Here is a 23969-nt window from a genome sequence, read left to right as displayed (position 1 = left end):
TTATCAATTTGGTGCCCGAAAGCCTCGTGAAATTCGCACCAAGAGTCTTTACGGGGCCCTAACACCTTGTCGGTCTTCGCCGGTCGCCTCAGCCTCTCGGCTATGTTGGGCACGGCGATCAAATCCTTCAACTCAACTACGAAGTTGTACCTCGCCGGTCTTGCTCTTTCTCTGGTGGGGCGTTCGCCTCCTGCGGGGCCCCGAGGCTGGGGCTTTCTGGCCTCGTAGGGGCGTCTCGCCTCTGGCTTCTTTCTCCCCGTCGTGGTCTCATTGACTCTGACGGGTTGAGCTCGCGCCGGTCCCCTCGGGCGTGAGGGCACGGTACTGGTGCGCTTCACACATACCTCCCCTTCCGAAGCGATATGCTCCACCGCCCTACGCCGTAATTCTGCGAAAGTCCTAGGGCGATTGCGGATAATAGATTCTCCAAAGGGGCCTGGGCATACGCCTTTCACAAATGCGTACACGATCATAGGCTCCTCTGTTGTACCAACCTTCACGACCTGGGCCCTGAAGCGATTGATATACTCCTTCAGGGTCTCCCCCTGATACTGCTTCACGTCAAACAGGTCGTAGGAGACCGGCGGCGGGGACTTGTTGGCCAAATACTGTTCTCTGAATAACCGCGACAACTGGCGGAAAGATGTGATATGGCCCTCGGGGAGGCTAATGAACCAATCCATAGCCATCCCGGTCAGGGTGCTCATGAAGAGCTTGCACTTGGCGGCATCAGAACCGCCTATCAGGACCATCTGCGTGTGGAATGCCGCGAGGTGCGTCTCTGGGTCCTCCATCCCAGTGAAGATTACCTTGGGTCCCGCGAACGTGTTCGGGATTGCTACGTCTAGGATCTCTTGCGAGAACGGAGTGGAAAACTCCCTTGGTGGGGAATGGTTCTCCATCTCGTCATGCCCAGGCCGCCTCCTATCGTTTCTCAGGCCCTGGCGCAACTCCTCATTCACACGGTGGAGCTCTTCGTTGCGCTCATGCGAGGCGTCAAGATCTGCCTGCATGCGCTCCTGCTCCATCTTCGAATCCGCCATGTCCTGCTGCAGCCCCCTCATTATTTCCAGGACCTGCTGCATGGATAGGTCTGCTGGGGCTGCGCGCGCTGATCTTCGTCTGGTGGGGGCCATTGTCACTCCAACCTCCTTCAGCACTACTGTAACCCGGTAGATTTTCTCGAACTTTGTGATGGGACTGATGTTTTATATCGAGCCCCACGGTGGGCGCCAAATGTTCCGTCCGGTTGACCGGGACGTCTTCGTGCGTGGCCTCAATCGTCAGCTAAGGATTCCTTCCCACTGAATGCCTGCAAATTTCCTGCAAAACAGAGGACAAAGAGGCGCCCTAGCGGCCGTTTGCACTCCGACGCTCAAGTCAGCCAGCAAGAAACACCAAAAACTGTCCACCCACGTATCTGAGCACCGCGTGTGGCACTCTGAAGGGTGGTAAAAGAACTGTGTATATGTGTGTGTGTTGTCCCCTTCAGGCAAAAATATTCTCCAGTCACTTGTACGTAATCCTAAAGCACGGGCAAGCAACCAGAGAGTTTCTCGTAAATTTGCCAAAGGTCCCAACCCTTTTTCCGACATTCTCAGCGCTATTTAAACTGCCCCCAGCATTTAAAGCGCCTTAAAGCGCTTTTAAACTCAAACGTAACGCGCTCATTAAAGCGCTTAATTATGAAACGTAGCGCATTTAAGACGTTGAAACGCTTGGGAGCCATAATAGTACCTGAATGCCAAAAAGGGAAACTGTATTGAATATCTTTAATTACCTGGCACCTGACTAGACGGTGTTTCTATTCCGACATTGCTGTCATACATGTGGAGGGCCTCACGACGCCTTGACCCCATCTGGGGACGTTTCTGCCCATCTGGGGACATTTCTACGTGTGGGTCCTCCTGCTTGGGAGTGCTACTGCGCTAGGGGTGGCTTTTTGGGTGCCAACTCATGCCCCCAAGTATCTAGCCACTTACTCTGAGAGCGTATCTGCCTCCCTCTCACACCCTGCACCCGGTTATCCTGGGCGTGACCTTCCTCTTGGGTCGTATCTGTCCCGAAGGCGTCTCTGGGGCGGCAGGGGTACTTCGCGAGTCAGGCTGCCCTTCACTGGTACTATCACTATGGCCTTGAAGCCACCTTTTCCTTCTCTTTATCACTTTCCCGAGATATCGGGACCTGAGGCTTTCACACGTTGTCGCTCCCTCCATGGTCTTTCCTACCCATGGGTATCGGGGAACCACACCGTGATTGCCTCGCTTTTACACTGTTCGATCTGGCGACGCCCTCACCTGGGCGACGCCTTCACCTAGGCGACGCCGTGCTTTAGCGACGCCTTGTCCTGCCTTGGCGACGCTTCCTCTTGGCGTCCCTACACCTGGGCGACACCTTGAACGGACTTTGACCTTCCAGTCGTTGACTTTGACCTTGACTTAGTCAACGCCCTGATACGGGACGGTACAGTGTTGGAAAATTAAAGAACAAGAAAGTAATGACAAGAAAGTAAAGATACTTGAATGTAAATAACAAGAATGTAAAAGTACTTGAAAGTAAAGGTACTTGAATGTAAGTTGCTTGAATTAAAAGTGCCAAATCAACTCAAAAAGAAGAAAAAACCCATGGCTCATGATACCACATGATGTGAGTTGATTAAGAGATTATTCATTAGTAGACACTTTTAGAATTAGGATCAAGATTCTCAAGCAATTCAAGAACCACTAACCGCATTGAAACTCATTAAAAGAAGATGAACCGATTGAATTCAACAAAGAGTATTGTACCGTCCCGTATCCGGGGGTTGACAAAGTCAAGGTCAAAGTCAACATCGAGGTCAAAGTCAACATAAGGCGTCGCTTAGGCAAGACAACGCCAAGTGCAAGCATCGCCAAGGCGGACGTTGCCAAGAGGAAGCGTCGCCAAGATAAGACGTCGCCTAGTAGGCGTCGCAGAAGTAGGGCGTCGCCAAGGTAAAATGTCACAAGAGTAAGGCAACCACAGTGTTGCTCCCCGATACCCATGGGTAGGAAAGACCATGGAGGGAGCGACGCCATGGAAGGCTTTAAGCCCCGATAACCCGGGTTAGCAATAAAGAGCAGAAAGAGGTGGCTTCAAGGCCATAGTAATAGCGTCAGTGGAGAGCAATCTGACTCGTGAAGTGCCCATGTCGCCCCAGAGAAGCCCTTGGGTAGCCAGGTGCAGGGTACGAGAGGAAGGTGGATCAGCTCTCAAAGTGAGTGACTAGAGGTTTGGGGGCATGAGTTGGCACCCAAAAAGTCACCCCTTGCGCAGATGCACTCCCAGGTAGGAGGACTCACACGGGACAAATACCCCTAATCAGCCACATGAGGCTCTCCACGTGTGATAGCAGCTAAGTCAGAATAGAAACATCAATTGGTCAGGTACAAGGTAATTAAAGCTATTTAAGTTAAAGTTTCTCTTTCGAGCGTTTAAGGTAATTTAAATGCTCCAAGCGGTTAAAAACGTCTTAAAGGCGCTAAACGTTTCCCTAAATGCGCTTTAAGATGCTTTAAATGCGATAGTCTTTTAAATAGAACCTTAGATGTTGGAAACGGGGTTCAGACTTTTGGCAGATTTTCCTAGAATTCACTCTAGTTGCTTGCTCGAGACTTGAGGCTACGCACAAGGGACTAGAGAAGGGTTGTTTGCCAGAAGGAGAAAAGATACACACACACACATTTCTTTTGACCACCTTCAGAGTGCCATTCACGGTGCTCCGATACGGAGGTGTAGAATTTTTGGTGTTTCTTGCTAGCTGACTTGAGCGTCAGAGTGCAATCGGCCACTAGGGCGCCCTTTGTCCTTCTTTGCAGGTATCCACTGATTGCTAAAGGGAAGGTGTCCCTAGCTGACGGGCAAGGTTGCGCGCGAAGACGTCCCAGGTCAACCGGCCGGAACATTTGGCGCCCACCGTGGGGCCGATTTAAAATATCAGTCCCACCGCAAGCTTCAGGAGATCTATTGGCAGAAGTTTGAGCAAAACAGTGAAAAATGAGGGCCACCACTAGACAAGGTTCCGCACGCGCTGCGAGTGAGAAAATGTCCATGTAGCAGGTCATGGAAATGATGCGAGGGCTGCAAGATGAGATGGGGGAGTCGAGGGTTGAACAAGAACGCATGCAGGCTGATCTCGCAGTCTCGCAGGAGAGAAACGAAGAGCTCCACCGTATAAATGAAGAGCTGCGTCGGGGTTTGGGCAATAACCAAGGGCAGTGTGAACAAGATGAGTTCGAGCGTCTCACCCCGCCAAGGGAGTTTTCCACACCCTTCTCGTAGGAGATTCTGGATGCAGTGATCCCCAACACGTTCTCAGGACCCAAGGTGATCTTCACCGGGATGGAGGATCCTGAGGCGCATCTCTCTGCATTTCACACACAGATGGTCCTAGTAGGCTGCTCCGATGCTGCCAAGTGCAAGCTCTTTATGAGCACCCTGATGGGAATAGCTATGGATTGGTTTATCAGCCTCCCAGACGGCCATATCACCTCCTTCCGACAACTGTCGCGGCTGTTTAGGGAGCAATACCTGGCAAACAGGGCTCCGCCGTTGGTTTCCTATGACCTGTTTGATGTAAAGCAGTATCAGGGAGAGACCTTGAAGGAATACATCAGCCGTTTCGGGGCCCAAGTAGTAAAGGTTGGTACTACGGAGGAGCCTATGATAGTGTACGCATTCAGGAAAGGCGTATGCCCCAGCCCTTTTTGCGAATCTATTATTCATAATCGCCCTAGGACCTTCGCTGAAATAAGGCGCCGGGCGGTGGAGCATATCGCCTCCGAGGGAGAGGTGTATGAGAAGCGCACCAGCGTCGTACCCTCACGCCCGAGAGCGCAGACGCGGGCTCAACCCGTCAGGGTTAACGAGACCACGACGAGGAGAAAGAAGTTGGAGGGGAGACGCCCCTATGAGACCAGAAAACCCCAGCCCATGGGTCCAACAGGAGGGGATCGCCCGGCCAGGGGAAGGGCCAGGCCAGCAAGGTACGACTTTGTGGTGGAATTGAAGGATCTGATCGCCGCGCCCAATATAGCTGAAAGGTTGAGGCGACCGGCGAAGACTGACAAGGTGTTAGGGCCTCGCAAGGACTCTTGGTGCGAATTCCACGAGGCTTTCGGTCATCACATCGACAACTGCCTGTCGTTGGGTTACCAACTAGATGAGTTGGTGAGAAGCGGGTTTCTGAAGGATTATGTCGCAGAGCCCGCCACGACCGCGACCCTGCCAGCTCCAGTGGAAGAACAAGCGCGCGAGATGCCCGTTCTTGGCGAAGTCCACACCATCGCTGGTGGCTTTTCGGGGGGAGGGCCCACTGCCTCCCAACGAAAGAAATATGCGAGGGGGGTCAACTCCATAGAAGAAAGAATCTCAGGTGACCGGTGGGAGTCAGACCTCGTGTTCACGAGGGCGGATTTGCAAGATGTCGTGCCACACGACAACGACCCCGTGGTCATTTCAGTTGTCACGGCGGGGAGAAAGGTGCACAGGGTTCTTGTCGACCAAGGAAGCTCTGCAGATGTCATGTTCTGGTCGACATTCAACAAGTTGCGTTTGTCTCCTGACCTTTTAAGACCCTACTCAGGGTGCTTATATGGGTTCGCTGACAACCAAGTGGAAGTGCGAGGCTACTTGGAATTGAGGACAACGTTCACTGACGGAACGACCTTGCGTACCGAAAGCATCCGGTTCTTGGTCGTAAACGCCAATTCCGCCTACAACATCTTGTTGGGCAGACCCGCGTTGAACAGGCTAAACGCAGTAGCCTCCACACGCCATATGAAGATGAAGCTGCCGGATCTCAGTGGCAAAGTGATTGTCATCAAGTCAGATCAGGAGGAGGCGCGGAAATGTTATGAGAATAGCCTGAAAATGAAGAGAGGCGTGTTCATGGTGTTCGAGCGTCCGCCAAATGCAGGCACGGAGATGGAGGTAGAACCCTTGAATGAGGCGACGCCCACGGAGTCAACGCTTGGCGAGGCCACACCCGTGAGGGCGACGCCCGAAGCAGACGCGCATATGGAGGCATATGGAGTAGGGACCTGATGACACATCGCCCGTAGAAGAGTCGACGCCTGAAAAGCACTACCGGGCGACGACCCTTAAGGAAGATAGCAGGGGTCAGCCGACGACCAACGTGGTGGATAGGCAGATTGGCGGCAAAACGTTTAAACTAGGGCGTTTGTTGAGCCAAGAAGAACAGGATGAGGTGGCAGAGGTCATTTCGCGTCATTTAGATGCTTTCACATGGTCCGTCTCAGATATGCTGGGCATCGACCCTGATTTCCTATGCCATCACCTTAGCATGGACGCCATGGTCCGCCCCGTGCGTCAAAGAAGGAGGAAGTTTAATGAAGAGAGGCGACTCGTGATAAGGGAAGAAACGCAGAAGTTGCTGAGTGCTGGCCACGTCAGAGAGATCCAATACCCTGAGAGGTTGGCCAACGTCGTCCTGGTGAAAAAGGCGAATAGGAAGTGGAGGATGTGCGTGGACTTCACGGACTTGAACAAAGCGTGCCTGAAAGACTCGTACACACTACCCTGTTGAAGATGGTTGCTGCCCCTTCAAGATTGTGTTTGATGAAGACTTATATGTACATTTCATTTGTATTTTGCTTTGCTTTAAGTGTGTCTTAGGTAGTGCTTAGAGGTTGTCTAAGAGTGGGCTTTTTGCTGAGTATCTCACCTCATAACCACTGGCCATGTGATAAGAACAAGCATAAGTTTTCTTAAACTGTTTTTCACATGTTTTACAAAAAACACGTTTATTGCATAAAAATAAATCTGTTCTTTTCTAAATAAACAGATTCATTTTTACACTGATGCCTTAGCTAAGTCTTGTAAAAATTAGATTTTGTGCATCAGGTATTTTGACTAAGTATTCTTCTTTTCAAAACGACTGAGTTTTTAAATAGATAAAGTTTCTCTGTTTTCGTTTTGAAAAATAAATCTGTTCATCTGTAAATGAATAGATTCTTTTTGTCTCTGGTGCCATGTCAAGCTTAAACGTTTTTCAGTTTTATCTCAGCACCAGAATGGTTTACTAAGTCTCCTCACTTAACAAATTCTCTAACTGCTTTTGAAAATAAATCTGTTCATTTTATTTTCAATCTGTTCATTTTATAACAACTTTAACTGTTTTTCAAAAATCTGTTATAAGTTGGTTTTCTATAAAATACAAACTTGTTTCTGAGTTTAAGATCAATTCATACATTTGCAAAAACAAGTTTTGACAGCAGAGAATTAAGTGTTTACAAAGGATTAGCATTTGTTCTTCAAAGATTTCAAAAATCACAAAGTGCTTGTTCTTGGTGTGGTTCCAAAAGCTTGGTGTGAGGTGCAGCTACTGTTCTAGCAATCTTGCCTACTGGTTTAAGGCAGATCTTTGTATCCTCAATTAGGTGTAGTCGTTTCACTTCTCATTTCTTGTAATTGTTTGGTTGAACACTCTTCTTGATAGGTTTTCTTGGAGAGTGTGTGTGAGTTGAAATTGGTTTTTTCAGCAAGAGTACCTAAGTTCTTGTAGGTTTCAAGAACAGTGGGAATTGTACTTGGTTGTATTGTGTTTTAGTGATTTCCACCTGGTTTTGGTGAAGACTGGATGTAGCTCAGTTGAGTGAACCAGTATAACTGCTTGTGTTCATTCTCTCTCACTCTCTGCAATTTCATTTCTGCATAATTGATAAAACAACGAAGAAATAAATCTGTTCAATTGAAAATAAATCTGTTCTTTCTGGGCACTGTGCATACTGTTCTTAATTTCTGAAAAAGTTGTTTGAATCTGATAAGAAAATATAAAATCTGCTAAAAGCCACTGGAACAAATTGGCTGTGATAGGTTGCTCAAGAAATTGTTAAAACTATTAATTGAACCTTAAACAATTGCTTAAAGTTGAAGCTTGCTGTTCTGTGATTCATTGTTCTTAATTTCTGGAAAACTGTCTGGTTTCAATAAGAACACTGATAATCTGTTAAAGGCTAATAAAACAGGTTGTGTGTAATAGATTGTCTCACTAATTGTCAAGCCCTTAACTGAACCTAAATCACACGAATTGGAATTAAGGTTTGTTGTTTTTGTGTTACACTGTTTTTCAAACCTGTTATCTGTGTGTGTGCATCTGGAAATTCTATCTGCATAATCTTGTGATTAACCTTGATGAATTAAAAGCTTTTCAAACAAAAACAGTGCTGAAATAAATCTGTTCATTTTCACATAAATCGATTTATTTTCTGTAAAACTGTGTTAAACACTGTTTCTGCGAGAAAGTTTTAAAAGGTCAATTCACCCCCCTCTTGAACTTTGGCACTATTAAACCCAACAATTGGTATCAAGAGCTAGGACTTGTATTTTAATCAAGTTTGTTTGTAATAATGTCTGAGTTTAATGTGCTTTTTGCTGAGGGTTCTGCTGTCAATAGACCACCTATGTTCAATGGAATGAATTATGCATTTTGGAAAGTTAGAATGAGAATTTTCATGGAATCCATTGATGCATTAATTTGGGAAGCTGTGGTCAATGGACCTTATGTGCCAATGCAGGTTGTCAAGGATGAAGAAAAGGTAAAGCCAAGATCAGAATGGAATGAGACCGAAAGGAGGAAGGCTCAACATGATCTTGTGGCCAAGAACATCATAACCTCTGCATTGACAATGGATGAGTTCTTCAGGATATTTCAATGTAAGTCAGCTAAGGAGATGTGGGAAGTCTTAGAAGTTACTCATGAGGGGACTGAAGATGTGAAAAGGTCAAGGAAACATGCGCTCATCCAAGAATATGAGCTGTTCCGAATGCAACCCGAGGAGAGCATTGCTGATGTGCAGAAAAGATTCACCCATATTGTGAATCACCTCACTGGCTTGGGAAAAGAATTTGACAGAGAGGAGCTCAACATAAAGATATTGAAGTGCCTCGACAGAAGCTGGCAACCAAAGGTGACAGCTATCTCTGAAAGCAGTGATCTGTCAAAGTTGGGAACTGCTGCACTGTTTGGAAAGCTGATGGAGCATGAGCTAGAGTTTAAAAGACTTAAAGAGCAGGAAACAACAGAGAGAAAACCCAAAGGTCTTGCACTGAAAGCAACTGAACTAAATGAGATCAATGAAGAAAAAGAAGATGCTGAAAATGATGATACAATCAGTCTTCTTACAAAAAGATTCAGTAAATTCCTGAGGAAGAAAAACAAAAATAGGAACCAGCAGAAAAGAAGGTATCCTAAACCCAATGATTCAAATTCCTCTAAATATACTTGCTTTGGATGTGGCAAAACAGGGCATATCAAAACAGATTGTCCAGATAATCAAACAAGGGACAAATCAGCCAGCAAGAAATTTGAAAGGAACAAGGGAAGAAGAGCCTACATCTCATGGGAGGAAAATGAAGCATCCTCAACCAGCAGTTCTTCAACAGAAGATGAGGAGAACAATTTGTGCTTCATGATGAAGGATGAGGAGTCAAATTCTGATTCAGTAAGTAATTTTTCTGCTGATTCTGATAACTATGATGATTTGCTTGCTGCCTTCAAGGAAGCACATGATGAAGCCAATAGGCTAGCTATAATATGTAATAAGCTGCAAAAGGTAAATAATGTGTTGGCACCTAAAGTAAAAACACTTGAGGAAGAATTGCATAAGGCCAAAACAGATTTGGTAAGCCTTGAACTGACTTGCTTGCATGCCTCTATTAAAAACTGTGAAAACTGCAAAAGATTGGAAAAACAAGTGGAATATTTGCTGAAAACCCTTTCCAATTTCACCAAGGGAAGAGAAAACCTTGAGTCTCTCCTTGGATCACAGAATGCTGTTTTCAATAAGAATGGACTTGGTTATACCCCCGGAAATACAACCAATGTCAAAAAGCTTTCAAGTTTTTTTGTTCCAGCAACATCAGTTTTTTCAACTTTTAACAGTGGCAAAAAGGCATCTCATGTAACCTGTTTTTACTGCATGAAATCTGGTCATACATCTAGGTCTTGCATTGCTAGAAAGCATCTTGTTCCTAAGAACTTAGCAAAATGGCTACCAAAGAGAAGGTTTTAATCTGTGCTGGACCCTATACTGAAAAGGGTACCATTTGTATATTTTTTATTCTGTTTTGCAGATTCGCAGCAAGAAAAACCAGTGGTACTTGGACAGTGGCTGTTCCAAGCATATGACTGGAGATCTTACAAAGTTTACCAGCTTAAAGCTCAAAGCAGAAGGACATGTAACCTATGGTGATAATAACCGAGGGAGGATTTTGGGCAGAGGAACTGTTGGAACAGGGAACTTAACAACCATTGAGAATGTGCTGTATGTAGAAGGACTTAAGCATAGTCTTCTCAGCATAAGTCAGCTCTGTGACAAAGGATACAAAGTGAATTTTGAGTCAAAAGGCTGCACAATATCAAGTAATTCATCTAGTAAGGTACTGTTTACTGGTAAGAGAGTGAATAACATATATCTGCTGAATATCATGGAAACTAACTCTTCAAATGAGTGTTTGTTGTCCATAAGTGATGAGTCTTGGTTGTGGCACAGGAGGTTGGCTCACATACACACAAATCACTTGAATAAATTGAAATCTAAAGATTTAGTTTCTGGTTTACCTAACATTAAATTTCAGGACAACAGGCTTTGTGATGCTTGTGTGAAAGGTAAACAAATCAAATCCTCTTTCAAGTTAAAGGATATTGTCTCTACAAAAAATCCATTGGATGTGTTACATATGGATTTATTTGGTCCATCTAGAGTTGCTAGCTTGGCTAGAAATTCGTATGCTTTAGTCGTTGTGGATGATTACTCTAGATTTACATGGACTCTATTTCTTGCACATAAACATGATGCTTATTCTGCCTTTAAGAGATTAGCAAAAATTCTGCAAAATGAAAATGGTTGCTGCATAAAATCAATTCGAAGTGATCATGGGGGAGAGTTTCAAAATGCTAAGTTTGAGAGGTTCTGTGAGAAGCATGGGATAGCACACACCTTTTCAGCCCCTAGGACACCTCAACAAAATGGTCTAGTTGAAAGGAAAAATAGATCACTAGAAGAACTAGCTAGAACTATGTTAAATGAATCTAAGCTTCCTAAGTATTTTTGGGCTGATGCAGTTTATACTGCAGCTTATGTGTTAAATAGGACCTTAATAAGACCAATTCTTAAGAAAACCCCATATGAACTGTATAAGGGCAGAAAACCTAGTGTAAGCCACCTTAGGGTATTTGGGTGTAAATGCTTTGTATTGAATAATGGCAAAGAAAATCTTGGTAAGTTTGATGCTAAATCTGATGAAGGTGTGCACATTGATTCTTCTACTATAAGCAACCTTTTATTGAAGACTCTATTTAGAAAAGAACAGATTTATTTTTATGCAGTAAACGTGTTTTTTGTAAAACATGTGAAAAACAGTTTAAGAAAACGTATGCTTGTTCTTATCACATGGCCAGTGGTTATGAGATGAGTTACTCAGCAAAAAGCCCACTCTTAGACAACCTCTAAGCACTACCTAAGACACACTTAAAGCAAAGCAAAATACAAATGTAATGTACATATAAGTCTTCATCAAACACAATCTTGAAGGAGCAGCAACCATCTTCAACACATCCAAGACCAAGCGAGGAGCGTCCAAAGACCAAGCTAGGAGCGTCTAAAGACCAAGCTAGGAGCGTCTAAGACCAAGCTAGGAGCGTCCAAGACCAAGCTAGGAATGTCTGAAGATCAAGCTAGGAGCGTCTAAGACCAAGCTAGGAGCATCTAAGACCAAGCTAGGAGCATCTAAAGATCATTTTCACATAAATCGATTTATTTTCTGTAAAACTGTGTTAAACACTGTTTCTGCGAGAAAGTTTTAAAAGGTCAATTCACCCTCCCTCTTGAACTTTGGCACTATTAAACCCAACAGGATGGTCTAGATGCTCTTGCCTTGGTGTCTAGACGTTCTTGACTTGGCTCTTGCCTTTCATGGAAGGGTGTGCTTGGCCCTCTTCCATCAACTTCCCTTAACTAGAGTGCAACGACTAACAGAGTGGCCGCCTGGGTACCAACTTGTGCACCTAATCTCTGACGCCATCTGTTTCTGCGGGTCCCCTGAGTATTCACGTGCCATGCATGCAGCTTTCCTTGGAAACCCTAACCCTAATGGGCCTCAGGGCCTCCAAGGATTATTCTCTCATGTCGCGCCTGTATGTGCTATACACACCACGTGTATGGATCCCTCGTGACTTAGGCTTTTCCCTTATATGATGTTGTAACTGATAACTTAGTATAATTCTAGGGTCCACCTTACGTGGCCCACTATAACATTTAGATCGTCGATGTCCGATCTCTCCCTCTGTTGGCGAGGTCTGATGTCGATCTCCAACGTCGGGGTCTATGGTACCGATGTCCGAAGATTGACTAATCTCCTGATAGGTGCGTCTGGGGCCCCCTTACGTGGCCCACTTCCACTATCAGGCACCGATGTGCGATGTCTGAGGTCAGTCTCTGGAATCGTTGACCAAGGACTGGTTGGGACACAGTTAGTGGGTGTAGAATCAATTTTTCTCATCTTTAATTGTATGGCTATAAAGCCTAAAGTTTGCACTTTCAATTAAATAACACGAGATTTCACAAAAATAGAGAAAATCTTACCTTTGTGTTCACAATTCGTATCAGAGCTTCGTCATACGGGTTTGATCCAAAATTTTGTAAAGTGTGAGAGAAACAGTTGTGAGTGAGTGTGTGAGCACACCTCCGAGAAAAAGAAACCAACAATTCTCTTTATTGAAAAGAAGAAGGAACATGGCAGAATTGAACAACAACAAATATGTGCAACCTGCAATCCCTAGATTTGATGGGCATTATGATCATTGGGCAAAAATCATCTTCGCTCTAAGGAGTATTGGCATTTGGTAGAGAATGCGATCTCAGTTGTTACTATGTGTCAAAAGCTAAACTCGAGGCCATGGAAGAACAAAAGCTGAAGGACTTGAAGATAAAGAACTATCTGTATCAAGCCATCGATCGAGAAATTTTAGATACTATCCTCAATGATGATACATCCAAAGACATTTGGGACTCTATGAGAAAAAAATTTCAAGGGTCCACAAGGGTGAAAAGAGCACAATTGCAAGCCTTGTGTCGAGAATTTGAAATTCTGCAAATGAAGGAAGATGAAACGGTGAATGAATACTTTGCCCGCACCTTGAAAATTGCTAAAAGTATGAAGGAGTGTGGAGAATGCATTCAAGAGGACATTATTGCTGCAAAAATCTTCTGGTCCATGACCCTGAAATTTAATTATGTTGTGTGCTCAATTGAAGAATCCAACAATTTGGACACTATGACAATCGATGAACTACAGAGTAGTCTTTTAGTTCATGAGCAAAGGATGTTGTATCTTGTAGAGGAGGAACAAGCACTACAGATTACCTATGAAGATAGGGGAGGACGAGGAAGAGGTTCTTTCCGTGGCAGAGGAACGAGACAGTCAATCAACAAAGCTGAAATTGATTGTTTCAAGTGTCACAAACATGGAAATTTCCAATATGAATGTCCTACCTGGGAGAAAAAAATAAATTATGTTGAGGTGGAAGATAAAATAGATCAAAAGGATGAACTCTTGTTAATGGCTTCTCTTGATTTTAAGCAAGGAAAAAAAGAGGAACGGTTTCTTGACTTCGGGTGCAGTAACCACATGAGTGGTAACAAAAATTGGTTCTCATAATTAGATGAGAACTTTAGACATGCAGTAAAACCTGGCAATAACACTCAAATATTGTGATGGGGAAAGGAAGTGTCCGGTTGAATGTTGATGGAGTCACACATGTAATCTCACATGTATACTACGTTCCAGAACTGACGAACAATTTGCTAAGCATAGGACAACTTCAAGAGAAAGGCTTGTCTATACTAATTCAGAACGGGAAGTGTAAAGTCTCTCACCCAGAAAGAGGACATATTAAGAAAATAGATATGAGGGAAATAGGATGTTTGCACTAACAACTACACAGGCACCTTTGAATTCAAAATGTTTTCAAATGGAACTAGTACCAGCTTTGGCACAACCGATTTGGTCATTTAAGCTATAGTGGTTTGAAGACACTTTCCTCCAAACAAATGGTTAATGTGTTGAAGATGGTTGTTGTCCCTTCAAGACATGTGTTTTGATAAAGTCATTTGTGTTTACATTTTCTTTAAGAATGTCTTAGGTATAGTTTAGAGGTTGTTTAAGAGTAGGCTTTTTGCTAGGTAACTCCCCTCTTAACCCCTGACCATGTGATAAGAGCAAGCAAAAATTTTAAACTGTTTTTCACATGTTTGCAAAAACACCCTTACTGCATAAAAAATAAATCTGTTCTTTTAAATGAATGAATTCTTTTTTAAACTAATGCATTGACTAAGTCTTTCGAAAATCAGGTTTTGTGCATCAAGTATTTTGACTAAGTCTTCACTCTTTCAAAATGATTGTGTTTCAATAGTTAAGTCTTTTCTGTTATCGTTTTGAAAAATAAATCTCTTCATCTGTAAATGAATAGATTCTTTTTTAGTCTGGTGTCATGTTTATCTTAAAGTTTTTTTCGTTTTGTCCTTGCACCAGAGTGGTTGACTGAGTCTCCTTCACATAACAGATTCTCTAACTGCTTTTGAAAATAAATTTGTTCATTTTATTTTCAATTTAACTGTTTTTGAAAATATGTTATAAGTTGTTTTCTATAAAAAGAAAATTTGTTCCTACGTTTAAAGGTGAATCATACAATTGAGAAAACAAGTTTTACAACAGAGAATTAAGGATTAACAGAGAATTAACATGTGTTCTTGAAAGATTTTACAAATCAAAAGTGTGCTTATTCTTGGTTGGCTCTAAGGCTTGGTTAGAGGTGCTGCACTGTGTGAGCAATTTTGTTCTACTGTCTAAGGCAGATTTCTGCATCCTCTATCAGGTGTATTCGTTTCATATTTCAAATTCTTGTAAAAAGTGTATTGTAAACTCTTCTTGATAGGGCTTCTTGAATAGTGTGTATGCTGAAATAGTGTTTTTCAGCAAGTGTGCCAAGTTTCTTGTAGGGTTCAAGAACAGTGGTTGTGTAAGTGTGTTTGGTACATTTTGTTTAGTGGATTCACCTTGGATTAGGTTGAGACTGGATCTAGCTCATTTGACGTGAATATAACTCTTCATCCCTGCACTCGGATTCTTGCTTATTTGTCAATCTGTCTAAAATTTGAATCTGTTCAATCAAAAATAAATCTGTCAATCAAAAATAAATCTGCTTTCTGGGCTTGTTCATACTGTTCTTATTTTCTAGAAAATCAGTTTGGTTATGTTAAGAAAATATATGAACTAGTAATTACAACTGAAATAGTTTGATTGTGATAGGTTACCCAATTGATTGAGAAGCTAATTAATTGAACCTTTATCACTTGCTTAAAAATTGGAGGTCATTGTTTTAGCTGTTCACAGTTTTCTCTTTAAAATCAGTGTGTGTGGCTTGGAAATTATCTGCATAACCTCAAGAATAACTTGGCTGATATAAACGTTTTTAAACATAAACAGTGTCAAAAATAAATATGTTCATTGCCAAATAAATTGATTTATTTTCTGTGTACTGTGATAAAATATGATTCTGCGCGAAAATTTTAAAAGGTCAATTCACCCCCCCTCTTGAACTTTGACACTATTGAACCCAACAATTGGTATCAGGAGCTAGGACTTGTATTTTAATCAAGTTTGTTTGCAATAATGTATGAGTTTAAAGTGTTTTTTGCTGAGGGATCTTCTGTTAGTAGACACCCTATGTTCAATGGATTGAATCAAGCCTTTTGGAAAATTAGAATAAAAATTTTCATGGAATCTATTAACTCGTTTATTTGGGAGGCTGTGGTCCATGGACCCTATGTGCCAATGCAGGTTGTCAAGGATGAAGAAGTGTAAAGCCAAGATCTGAATGGAATGAAACCGAAAGGAAGAAGGCTCAATATGATATTGTAGCCAAGAACATGATAACCTCCTCATTAACAATGGATGAGTTCTTCAGGACATCAATGCAGTTCAGCTAAGGAGATGTGGGAGGCTTGGAAGTCACTCATGAGGGTACTGAAGATGTGAAGAGATCAAGAAAACATTCTTTCATCCAAGAATATGAATTGTTTAGAATGCAAACCCGAGGAGAGCATTGTTGATGTGCAGAAAAGGTTCACTCATATTGTGAATCACCTTACTGGTTTGGGAAAGGAATTTACAGAGAGGAACTCAACATTGTTGAAGTGCCTCAACAGAAGCTGGCAACCCAAGGTGACTGCCATATCAGAAAGTCATGATCTGTCAAAGTTGTCAACTGCTGCACTCTTTGGGAAATTAATGGAGCATGAGCTGGAGCTCAAGAGACTCAAAGAGCAAGTGGAAAGAAAACCAAAAGGACTTGCACTGAAAGCAAGTGAACATAATGAGATCAATGAGGAAAAAAAGATGTTGAACATGATGATACAATCAGCCTACTTACAAAGAGATTCAGCAGATTTCTAAAGAAGAAAAGCAGATATAGAACCAACAGAAAAGAAGGTATCCTAAACCTAATGACTCAAATTCCTCTAACTACACTTGTTTGGCTGTGGCAAAACAAGGCACATCAAAATGGATTGTCCAAACAATCAATCAAAGGACAAACTGCCAGCAGAAGGTTGAAAGGAGCAAGGGGAGAAGAGCTTACATTTCATGGGAAGAGAATGAAGTATCTTCAACCAGCAGCTCGTCAACTGAGAGTGAGGAAAACAATATGTGCATCATGGTGAAGGATGAAGGGTGAATGATGTGATTCCACTAGCACACTTTGAATGATTATTGACATTCTTAGGAATCATCTTGAGTTGGAAATGAGATAGGCACTTTATCATAGAATTGGATCAAGGTTCTATGACAAGAACTCACCAAAAACTAGTACCAAACCCAAACTCATATGGAAGTTCCAATTATTGTCAAATTGAACTGATAAAAATGGAAAGGAAAGCAAATGCACCGAACAAAATGGAATAAACTGAAATGTACCGAACATAAAGCTAGAAAATGAAAAGGAAGCAAGAATGAACGACAGAAACACAAAACCGAAGCAAAAACAGCAAGAACACCAAGAATACCGAACATAAATTCAAAGGAAGCAAGCTAAGACATGAACAATTAAAAGAAGAAAGGAAGGAGAAAAGAAAGCTCATGAAGATGGAGGAATGGTTGGATGATCACGCCACTAGGAGGATGGAGACTCCAAGATAAGTGTGCAAGCTGCCACTTGAGGTAACCATTGAACTCTCAAGATAAGACTGGTGAAGAAGGCACAAAGCTCTACAATGCTCTCTCAAAAATTGAGTATAGTTTCTCTAATCAAAATTCAAATCTGAATTGTACAAGCTAAGCACCTTTATTTATTAGCCTAGAGGTGCTGAAAAATAGGTGGGAAAAATTCAAATAAACTCATTTGAAATTCCCACCAAAACAAGTCACATGGGAGGTGTGACCTTTTTCTACTATGACACCTCCTAAAAACTACACCTACACCACTCTCCTAAGTCACATGGACAATGTGACTTTATTTTACATTTTCACACTCCTTTATTAAACCACACCTCCTAAAACTATACAAGAGTATTTCAAAGCTTGGCCTTGCCCCTCATGGGATGGACTTGGGCTCTTTTGGGCTTTGGCCTTCTTGGGCTTGGGCTTGGGCTTGGGCTTGGGCTTTGGGCTTGGGCCTCATCTTTATTTTATGTCTTCTTTTAATTTGGAGAAGACTAAAAGGAAGAACTTCAAATGTGAGGGTGGATGTCCTCTTCCTCCATTAATAAAAGCCTCCTTATTTTTTTCTCATCAGTCAATCTCTGATTCAGTAAGTGAATTCTCTATGGAATGATAACTATGATCAATTGCTTGCTGCTTTCAAGAAACACATGATGAAGCAAATAGGCTAGCTAATATGCAGTAAGTTGCAAAAGATAAATAATGTGCTTGCACCTAAAGTAAAAACACTTGAGGAAGAATGCATAAGGCCAAAACAGATTTGGTAAGCCTTGAACTAACATGCTTGCATGCCTCTATTAAAACCTGTGAAAACTGCAAAAAATTGGAAAAACAAGTGGAGTATTTGCTAAAAACCCTTTCCAATTTCACCAAGGGAAGAGAGAACCTTGAGTCTCTCCTTGGCTCACAGAATGTTGTTTTCAATAAGAATGGTATTGGTTATACCCTGGAAATGTAACCAATGTCAAAAAGCTTTCAAGTTTTTTTGTTCCAGCAAAATCAGGTTTTTCAGCTTTTAACAGTGGCAAAAAGGCATCTCATGTAACCTGTTTTTACTGCATGAAATCTGGTCATACCTCTAGGTCATGCATTGCTAGAAAGCATCTTGTTCCTAAGAACTTAGCAAAATGGCTACCAAAGGAAGGTTTTAATCTGTGTTGGACCCTATACTGAAAAGGTACCATTTGTATCATTTTGTTCTGTTTTGCAGAAGGAACAAGAAAATCAATGGTACTTGGACAGTTGGCTTCCATATGACTGGAGATCTTACAAAATTCACTAGCTTGAAGCTCAAGCAGAGGGACATGTAACCTATGGTGATAATAACCGAGGAAGAATTTGGGCAGAGGCACTGTTGGAACAGGGAATTCAACACTATTGAGAATGTGCTTTATGTAGAAGGACTCAAGCATAGCTTCTCAGTATCAGTCAACTTTGTGACAAAGGATACAAGGTGAACTTCAAGTCAAAGGCTGCACAATCTCAAGTGACTCATCTGGTAAGGTGTTGTTTACTGGTAAGAGAGTGAATAACATATACTCTTGGATATCATGGAAACTAACTCTTCAAATGAGTGTTTACTGTCTAGAAGTGATGAGTCTTGGCTGTGGCACAGGAGGTTAGCTCACATACACACTAATCACTTAAATAAATTGAAATCTAAAGATCTTGTTTCTGGTTTACCTAACATTAAATTTCAGGATAACAGGCTTGTGATGCTTGTGTGAAAGGTAAACAAATCAGATCCTCTTTCAATTCAAAAGACATTGTTTCTACAAAAAATCCATTGGATGTATTGCATATGGACTTATTTGGACCCTCTAGAGTTGCTAGCTTGGCTGGAAATTTGTATGCTTTAGTTGTTGTGGATGACTACTCTAGATTTACATGGACTTTGTTTCTTGCACATAAAAATGATGCTTACAATGCTTTAAGAAATTAGCAAAGGTTTTACAGAATGAAAATGGTTGCTGCATAAAATCAATTCGAAGTGATCATGGGGGAGAGTTTCAGAATGCTAGATTTGAGAGGTTCTGTGAGAAACATGGGATATCACATACCTTTTCAGCCCCTAGGACTCCCCAACAAAATGGTGTAGTTGAAAGGAAAAACAGATCATTAGAGGAACTAGCTAGAACTATGTTAAATGAATCTAAGCTTCCTAAGTATTTTTGGGCAGATGCAGTCTATACTGCAGCTTATGTGTTAAACAGAACCTTAATTAGACCATTCTTAAGAAAACTCCATATGAATTGTATAAGGGCAGGAAACCTAGTGTGAGTCACCTTAGAGTGTTTGGGTGTAAATGCTTTGTATTGAATAATGGCAAAGAAAATTTAGGTAAGTTTGATGCTAAATCTGATGAAGGTGTGCACATTGGTTATGCTTTGAATGGTCATGCATATAGAGTCTTCAATAAAAGGTTGCTCATAGTAGAAGAATCAATGCATGTTGTATTTGATGAAGTGATCATAGCATATCTAAAACTGCTGCTGATGACCTTGATAATGAATTTAAATCTGTTTTAAATCAAAATGAATCGATTCATATTGATACTGCTGATCACATGCTATGCAAGAACCTACTTGTCTGCAGGTTTGCCAAAAGAGGAAAACCCCAAGAGACCTAACCCTTGATAATGTCATTGGGAACATTGAGAAAGGAGTATCAACTAGGAAATCCTTGAATAACTTCTGTGAAACAATGGCCTTTGTATCTCAAGTGGAACCCAAAAATCTGAATGAAGCCCTCAAGGACAAGTAACTGAATCAATTTGCTCTTAATGAGGTATGGACTCTTGTTCCTAGAATACCTGAGATGAATATAATTGGAACAAAATGGGTATTCAGAAACAAGATGGATGAGCATGGGGTGATTACCAGAAATAAGGCTAGGCTAGTGGCTAAAGGGTATAATCAAGAAGAAGGAATAGACTATGATGAGACATATGCACCAGTGGCTCGGCTAGAAGCTGTTAGATTGCTCTTGCCTTCTCCTGCATCAAAGGGTTCAAGCTATTCCAAATGGATGTGAAGAGTGCCTTCTTGAATGGTTATATAAATGAAGAGGTATTTCACAACCACCAGGTTTTGAAGACCATCAGCATCCAGGACACGTGTTCAAACTCAAAAAGGCTCTCTATGGGCTCAAGCAAGCTCCTAGGCAATGGTAAGAGGCTAAGTGATTTCCTCACCTCACAAGGCTATGACAGAGGCACATCAGATAAGACCTTGTTCATTAAGAAGAAAGGAGATGACACAATTCTAGTACAAGTATATGTGGATGACATCATTTTTGGATCAAACAATGAGAATTGTGTGAAACTTTTGTGGAAATCATGAAGAGTGAGTTTGAAATGTCAATGATGGGTGAGTTGAACTATTTTCTAGGCTTGCAGGTCAAACAACTCAAGGATGGCATTTTCTTGAATCAAGCTAAGTATTGCAAGGATCTGCTGAGAAAATTTGAAATGGACAAGTGCAAACCAATCAGCACACCCTTCTCAACTAGCTGTCACTTGGATCATGATGAAGCTGGAATTTCTGTTGATGAAACCAAATACAGAGGACTCATAGGATCTCTACTGTATCTCACTGCCAGCAGGCCTGACATAATGTTTGCAGTGTGCATGTGTGCTCGGTTTCAATCTGCTCCTAAAGAATCACACTTCAATGCTGCCAAAAGGATTCTGAAATATTTGCAAGGAACTAAAGAAGTTGGCTTGTGGTATCCAGGTAACATTTCATTGAGTTTGACTGGCTATTCTGATTCAGACTTTGCAGGTTGCAAAATTGATAGGAAGAGCACCAGTGGTACCTGTCACTTGCTTGGATCAAGCTTGATCTCATGGCAATGCAAAAAACAGGCATGTGTTGCTCTCTCCACTGCTGAAGCAGAGTACATTGCAGCAGGGTTGTTGTGCTCAAACCATATGGCTAAGACAACAATTGAATGACTTTGGTATCTTACTTAACCATATACCTTTGTGTGTGATAACACAAGTGCATCAACTTAACCAAAAATCCTGTCATGCATTCAAGAACCAAACACATTGAAATTAGGCATCACTTTCCTAAGGGAACACATTTCAAATGGAACATGTGAGATTAAGTTCATTGGTACAGATTTACAGCTTGCAGATTTGTTCACAAAACCATTGGCTAAAGATAGGTTTAATTTTCTGCTTAATGAATTGGGAATTATAAATGTCAATTGTACCTCGCAGTGAAAAATTAAATCTGTTTATTTGCAATTAAATGTGTTTATTTTGGTACTGATATGCTTTGATGAAGGAAAGAGAAATTGATCTTTGACTGATTGACTGACTTAGTGGGCATTAACCTGTACCTTTGACGGTTTGGTCATGGTTATGTAACCGATTTGATGCATTGGTGCTCAATGAAGGTGTGATATGTGTGCATCGTGACCCCAAATATTTGCTGCATTTTTCAAAGATTCTCTGCACAATTTCAGAGCATAAAATCTTCGTGCATATCCATTCATAACTGCTCCATCATCTCATTCATTTTACAATATAAATCTGTGTAAAAATCTGCTACCCACATTGGTTGCCATTTTCGGTTCTCACCATTTGAAACACAAGAAAATTCTGGTTCAACCATGGCTTCTTCTTCAAGACAGAAAAAGAAAAACAGGACAGCAAAGCACCTTTCAAGAGTGCTAGAAGGTGGTTCGCTGGAGATGAAGAGGGTATCAATGCCTACATTCACGAAATGCAGAAAAAGATTAACATACCCAAGGTGCTGGATTTCAACTGGCTGAAATCAAGAAATTGGCTGAAACAAGGTCTGCATTGAAGCACCAGAAACTGAAAAAGCTGCTGGAATTAACTGGTAATGTATCCTGATTGTTAAGGTGTTTTACACAAATCTAACCTGGATGGAAAGAACATTGTATCCTATGTGAAAGGATCAAAATGAAGGTCACCAGTGATCTGGAATTCAGTGGCTGGAATCAAATATTCTGGTCTAAAGGTTGGAAAAGGGAACACAAGTGGGATTCAGGAGTTCAACAAACTTCAATATTACAGAAGCTGTATGAGGACCCTGCCCAGAGCATAAGCAGATTCCATGCAGGTAATCTGAACCTAACACCACGTCTTGTTGCCTACATCATAGCATGGCAGCTCATCCCAGAGGTACAAATCATGTTGTTTACATGAAGAGGATTTAATCCTTTTATACTGCATCATGAATCTGATCAAGGTTAACTGGGTGTATATCATCAATGAGCATATGCTGAAATCCAAAAGATTAACTGATTATCGCTTTCCTTATGCTATACTTGTTTCAAAATTGATTGACTACTTTGGCATTGACACTTCAATGAGCGAAATGAAACCATCAAAGCTGTGTGAGATTGATAACTCAACTCTCACAAAAATGGGGTTTCATAAAGTGGAGGACACTGGGTGATTCTCAAAGGTAAGGATCCTCAAGAAGAACATGGAGCCTCAAACCTCAACAATGAAGATGGAGATGAGGTTGTTCCCATGGAAGATGACACGTTCAAGCTGCAGAACACTCATGTTATGTTATCCATCACTCCTACGGGCAAGAGCCATCTGCTGATCATGCTGGAAGTCAAAGGATAAGCTCTCCATCTGTAGAAATCAGAGGAGATTCACCTGCTCCCAATCAGTGCATGAAGAGGCTGTTGCAACTCATCAGAATGCTATTGTTGCCTATCAAACTCCAGAATACAGAGGTGAACCATTATCCATGTTTGAAAGGCAAGTTCTGTATCGCCTTGATGCCATGACAGCAGAACAAAGAGCATATTTTGAGACCACTCAAAAGGTTTCAGCACCTTGATGATCAAATTGAAGGAGTTCAGTTGCAGCTTGCAGAGTTATATTACAAAGATTAGAAGTATCTTGCTTTCCATGCTTTCTTTCATCAGTTTATATTTCTGTAATGTTGAACAATTTGTATTTGTTTTCTGGACTGTTATGGTTATGTTTCTGTTTTATCTTTCTCTATGCTTAAATGTTGTTTGATGAATCCAAAGGGGAGAAAAATAGCTCACCATGCTAGGTGAAGCTAGCTGAAACAGGAAGTTACATTCTGCACCTTAAAACTATTCACATGTTATGCAATGTTTCAATTTCTGGTTTAGTATTTGGTGCAGTACAGGTTCTTAAAGCAACAGAGCTATGGGGATTTGTCTCCATCAAACAGGGGAGATTGTTGAAGATGGTTGTTGCCCCTTCAAGACATGTGTTTGATGAAGCCATTTGTGTAATTTCATTTGTGTTTATTTGCTTTAAGAATGTCTTAGGTATAGTTTAGAGGTTTTTAAGAGTAGGCTTTTTGCTAGGTAACTCACCTCTTAACCCCTGACCATGTGATAAGAGCAAGCACAAATTTTCTGAAACTGTTTTTCACATGTTTTGCAAAACACCTTACTGCATAAAAAATTGTTCTTTTCTAAATAATGATTCTTTTTTAAACTGATGCATTGACTAAGTCTTTTGAAAATCAGGTTTTGTGCATCAAGTATTTTGACTAAGTCTTCACTCTTTCAAAACGACTGTGTTTCAAATTAAGTCTTTTCTGTTCGTTTTGAAAAATAAATCTGTTCATCTGTAAATGAATGATTCTTTTTTAGTCTGGTGCCATGTTTATCTTAAATTTTTTCGTTTTGTCCTTGCACCAGATGGTTGACTAAGTCTCCTTCACATAACAGATTCT

At 41.6% G+C, this 23969-nt stretch overlaps 1 protein-coding gene across 1 annotated transcript; it reads left to right on the top strand.

The window, feature by feature from the left end:
- Window positions 1-12936: 12936 nt before the first annotated feature.
- On the top strand, window positions 12937-16494 carry LOC137838516 (uncharacterized). The gene is made up of 2 exons (XM_068647761.1): window positions 12937-13675; window positions 16124-16494. Exons 1-2 carry the CDS (start codon window positions 12937-12939, stop codon window positions 16492-16494), a joined length of 1110 nt encoding a protein of 369 aa, XP_068503862.1.
- The last annotated feature ends 7475 nt before the right edge of the window (window positions 16495-23969 follow it).

This window comes from Phaseolus vulgaris, chromosome 4 (assembly GCF_000499845.2).
Source record: "Phaseolus vulgaris cultivar G19833 chromosome 4, P. vulgaris v2.0, whole genome shotgun sequence".
Taxonomy (NCBI): domain Eukaryota; kingdom Viridiplantae; phylum Streptophyta; class Magnoliopsida; order Fabales; family Fabaceae; genus Phaseolus; species Phaseolus vulgaris.
The sequence above is the reverse complement of the archived record's forward strand: the minus strand, read 5'-3'. Positions and strand labels throughout refer to the sequence as shown.

Coding starts and splice junctions, on each gene's coding strand:
- LOC137838516 (XM_068647761.1), top strand. CDS start 12,937: ATGGAAGAACAAAAGCTGAAGGACTTGAAGATAAAGAACTATCTGTAT. Junction 13,676..16,123: donor GTGCAGTAACCACATGAGTG/GTAACAAAAATT, acceptor TGAATTGTTTAG/AATGCAAACCCGAGGAGAGC.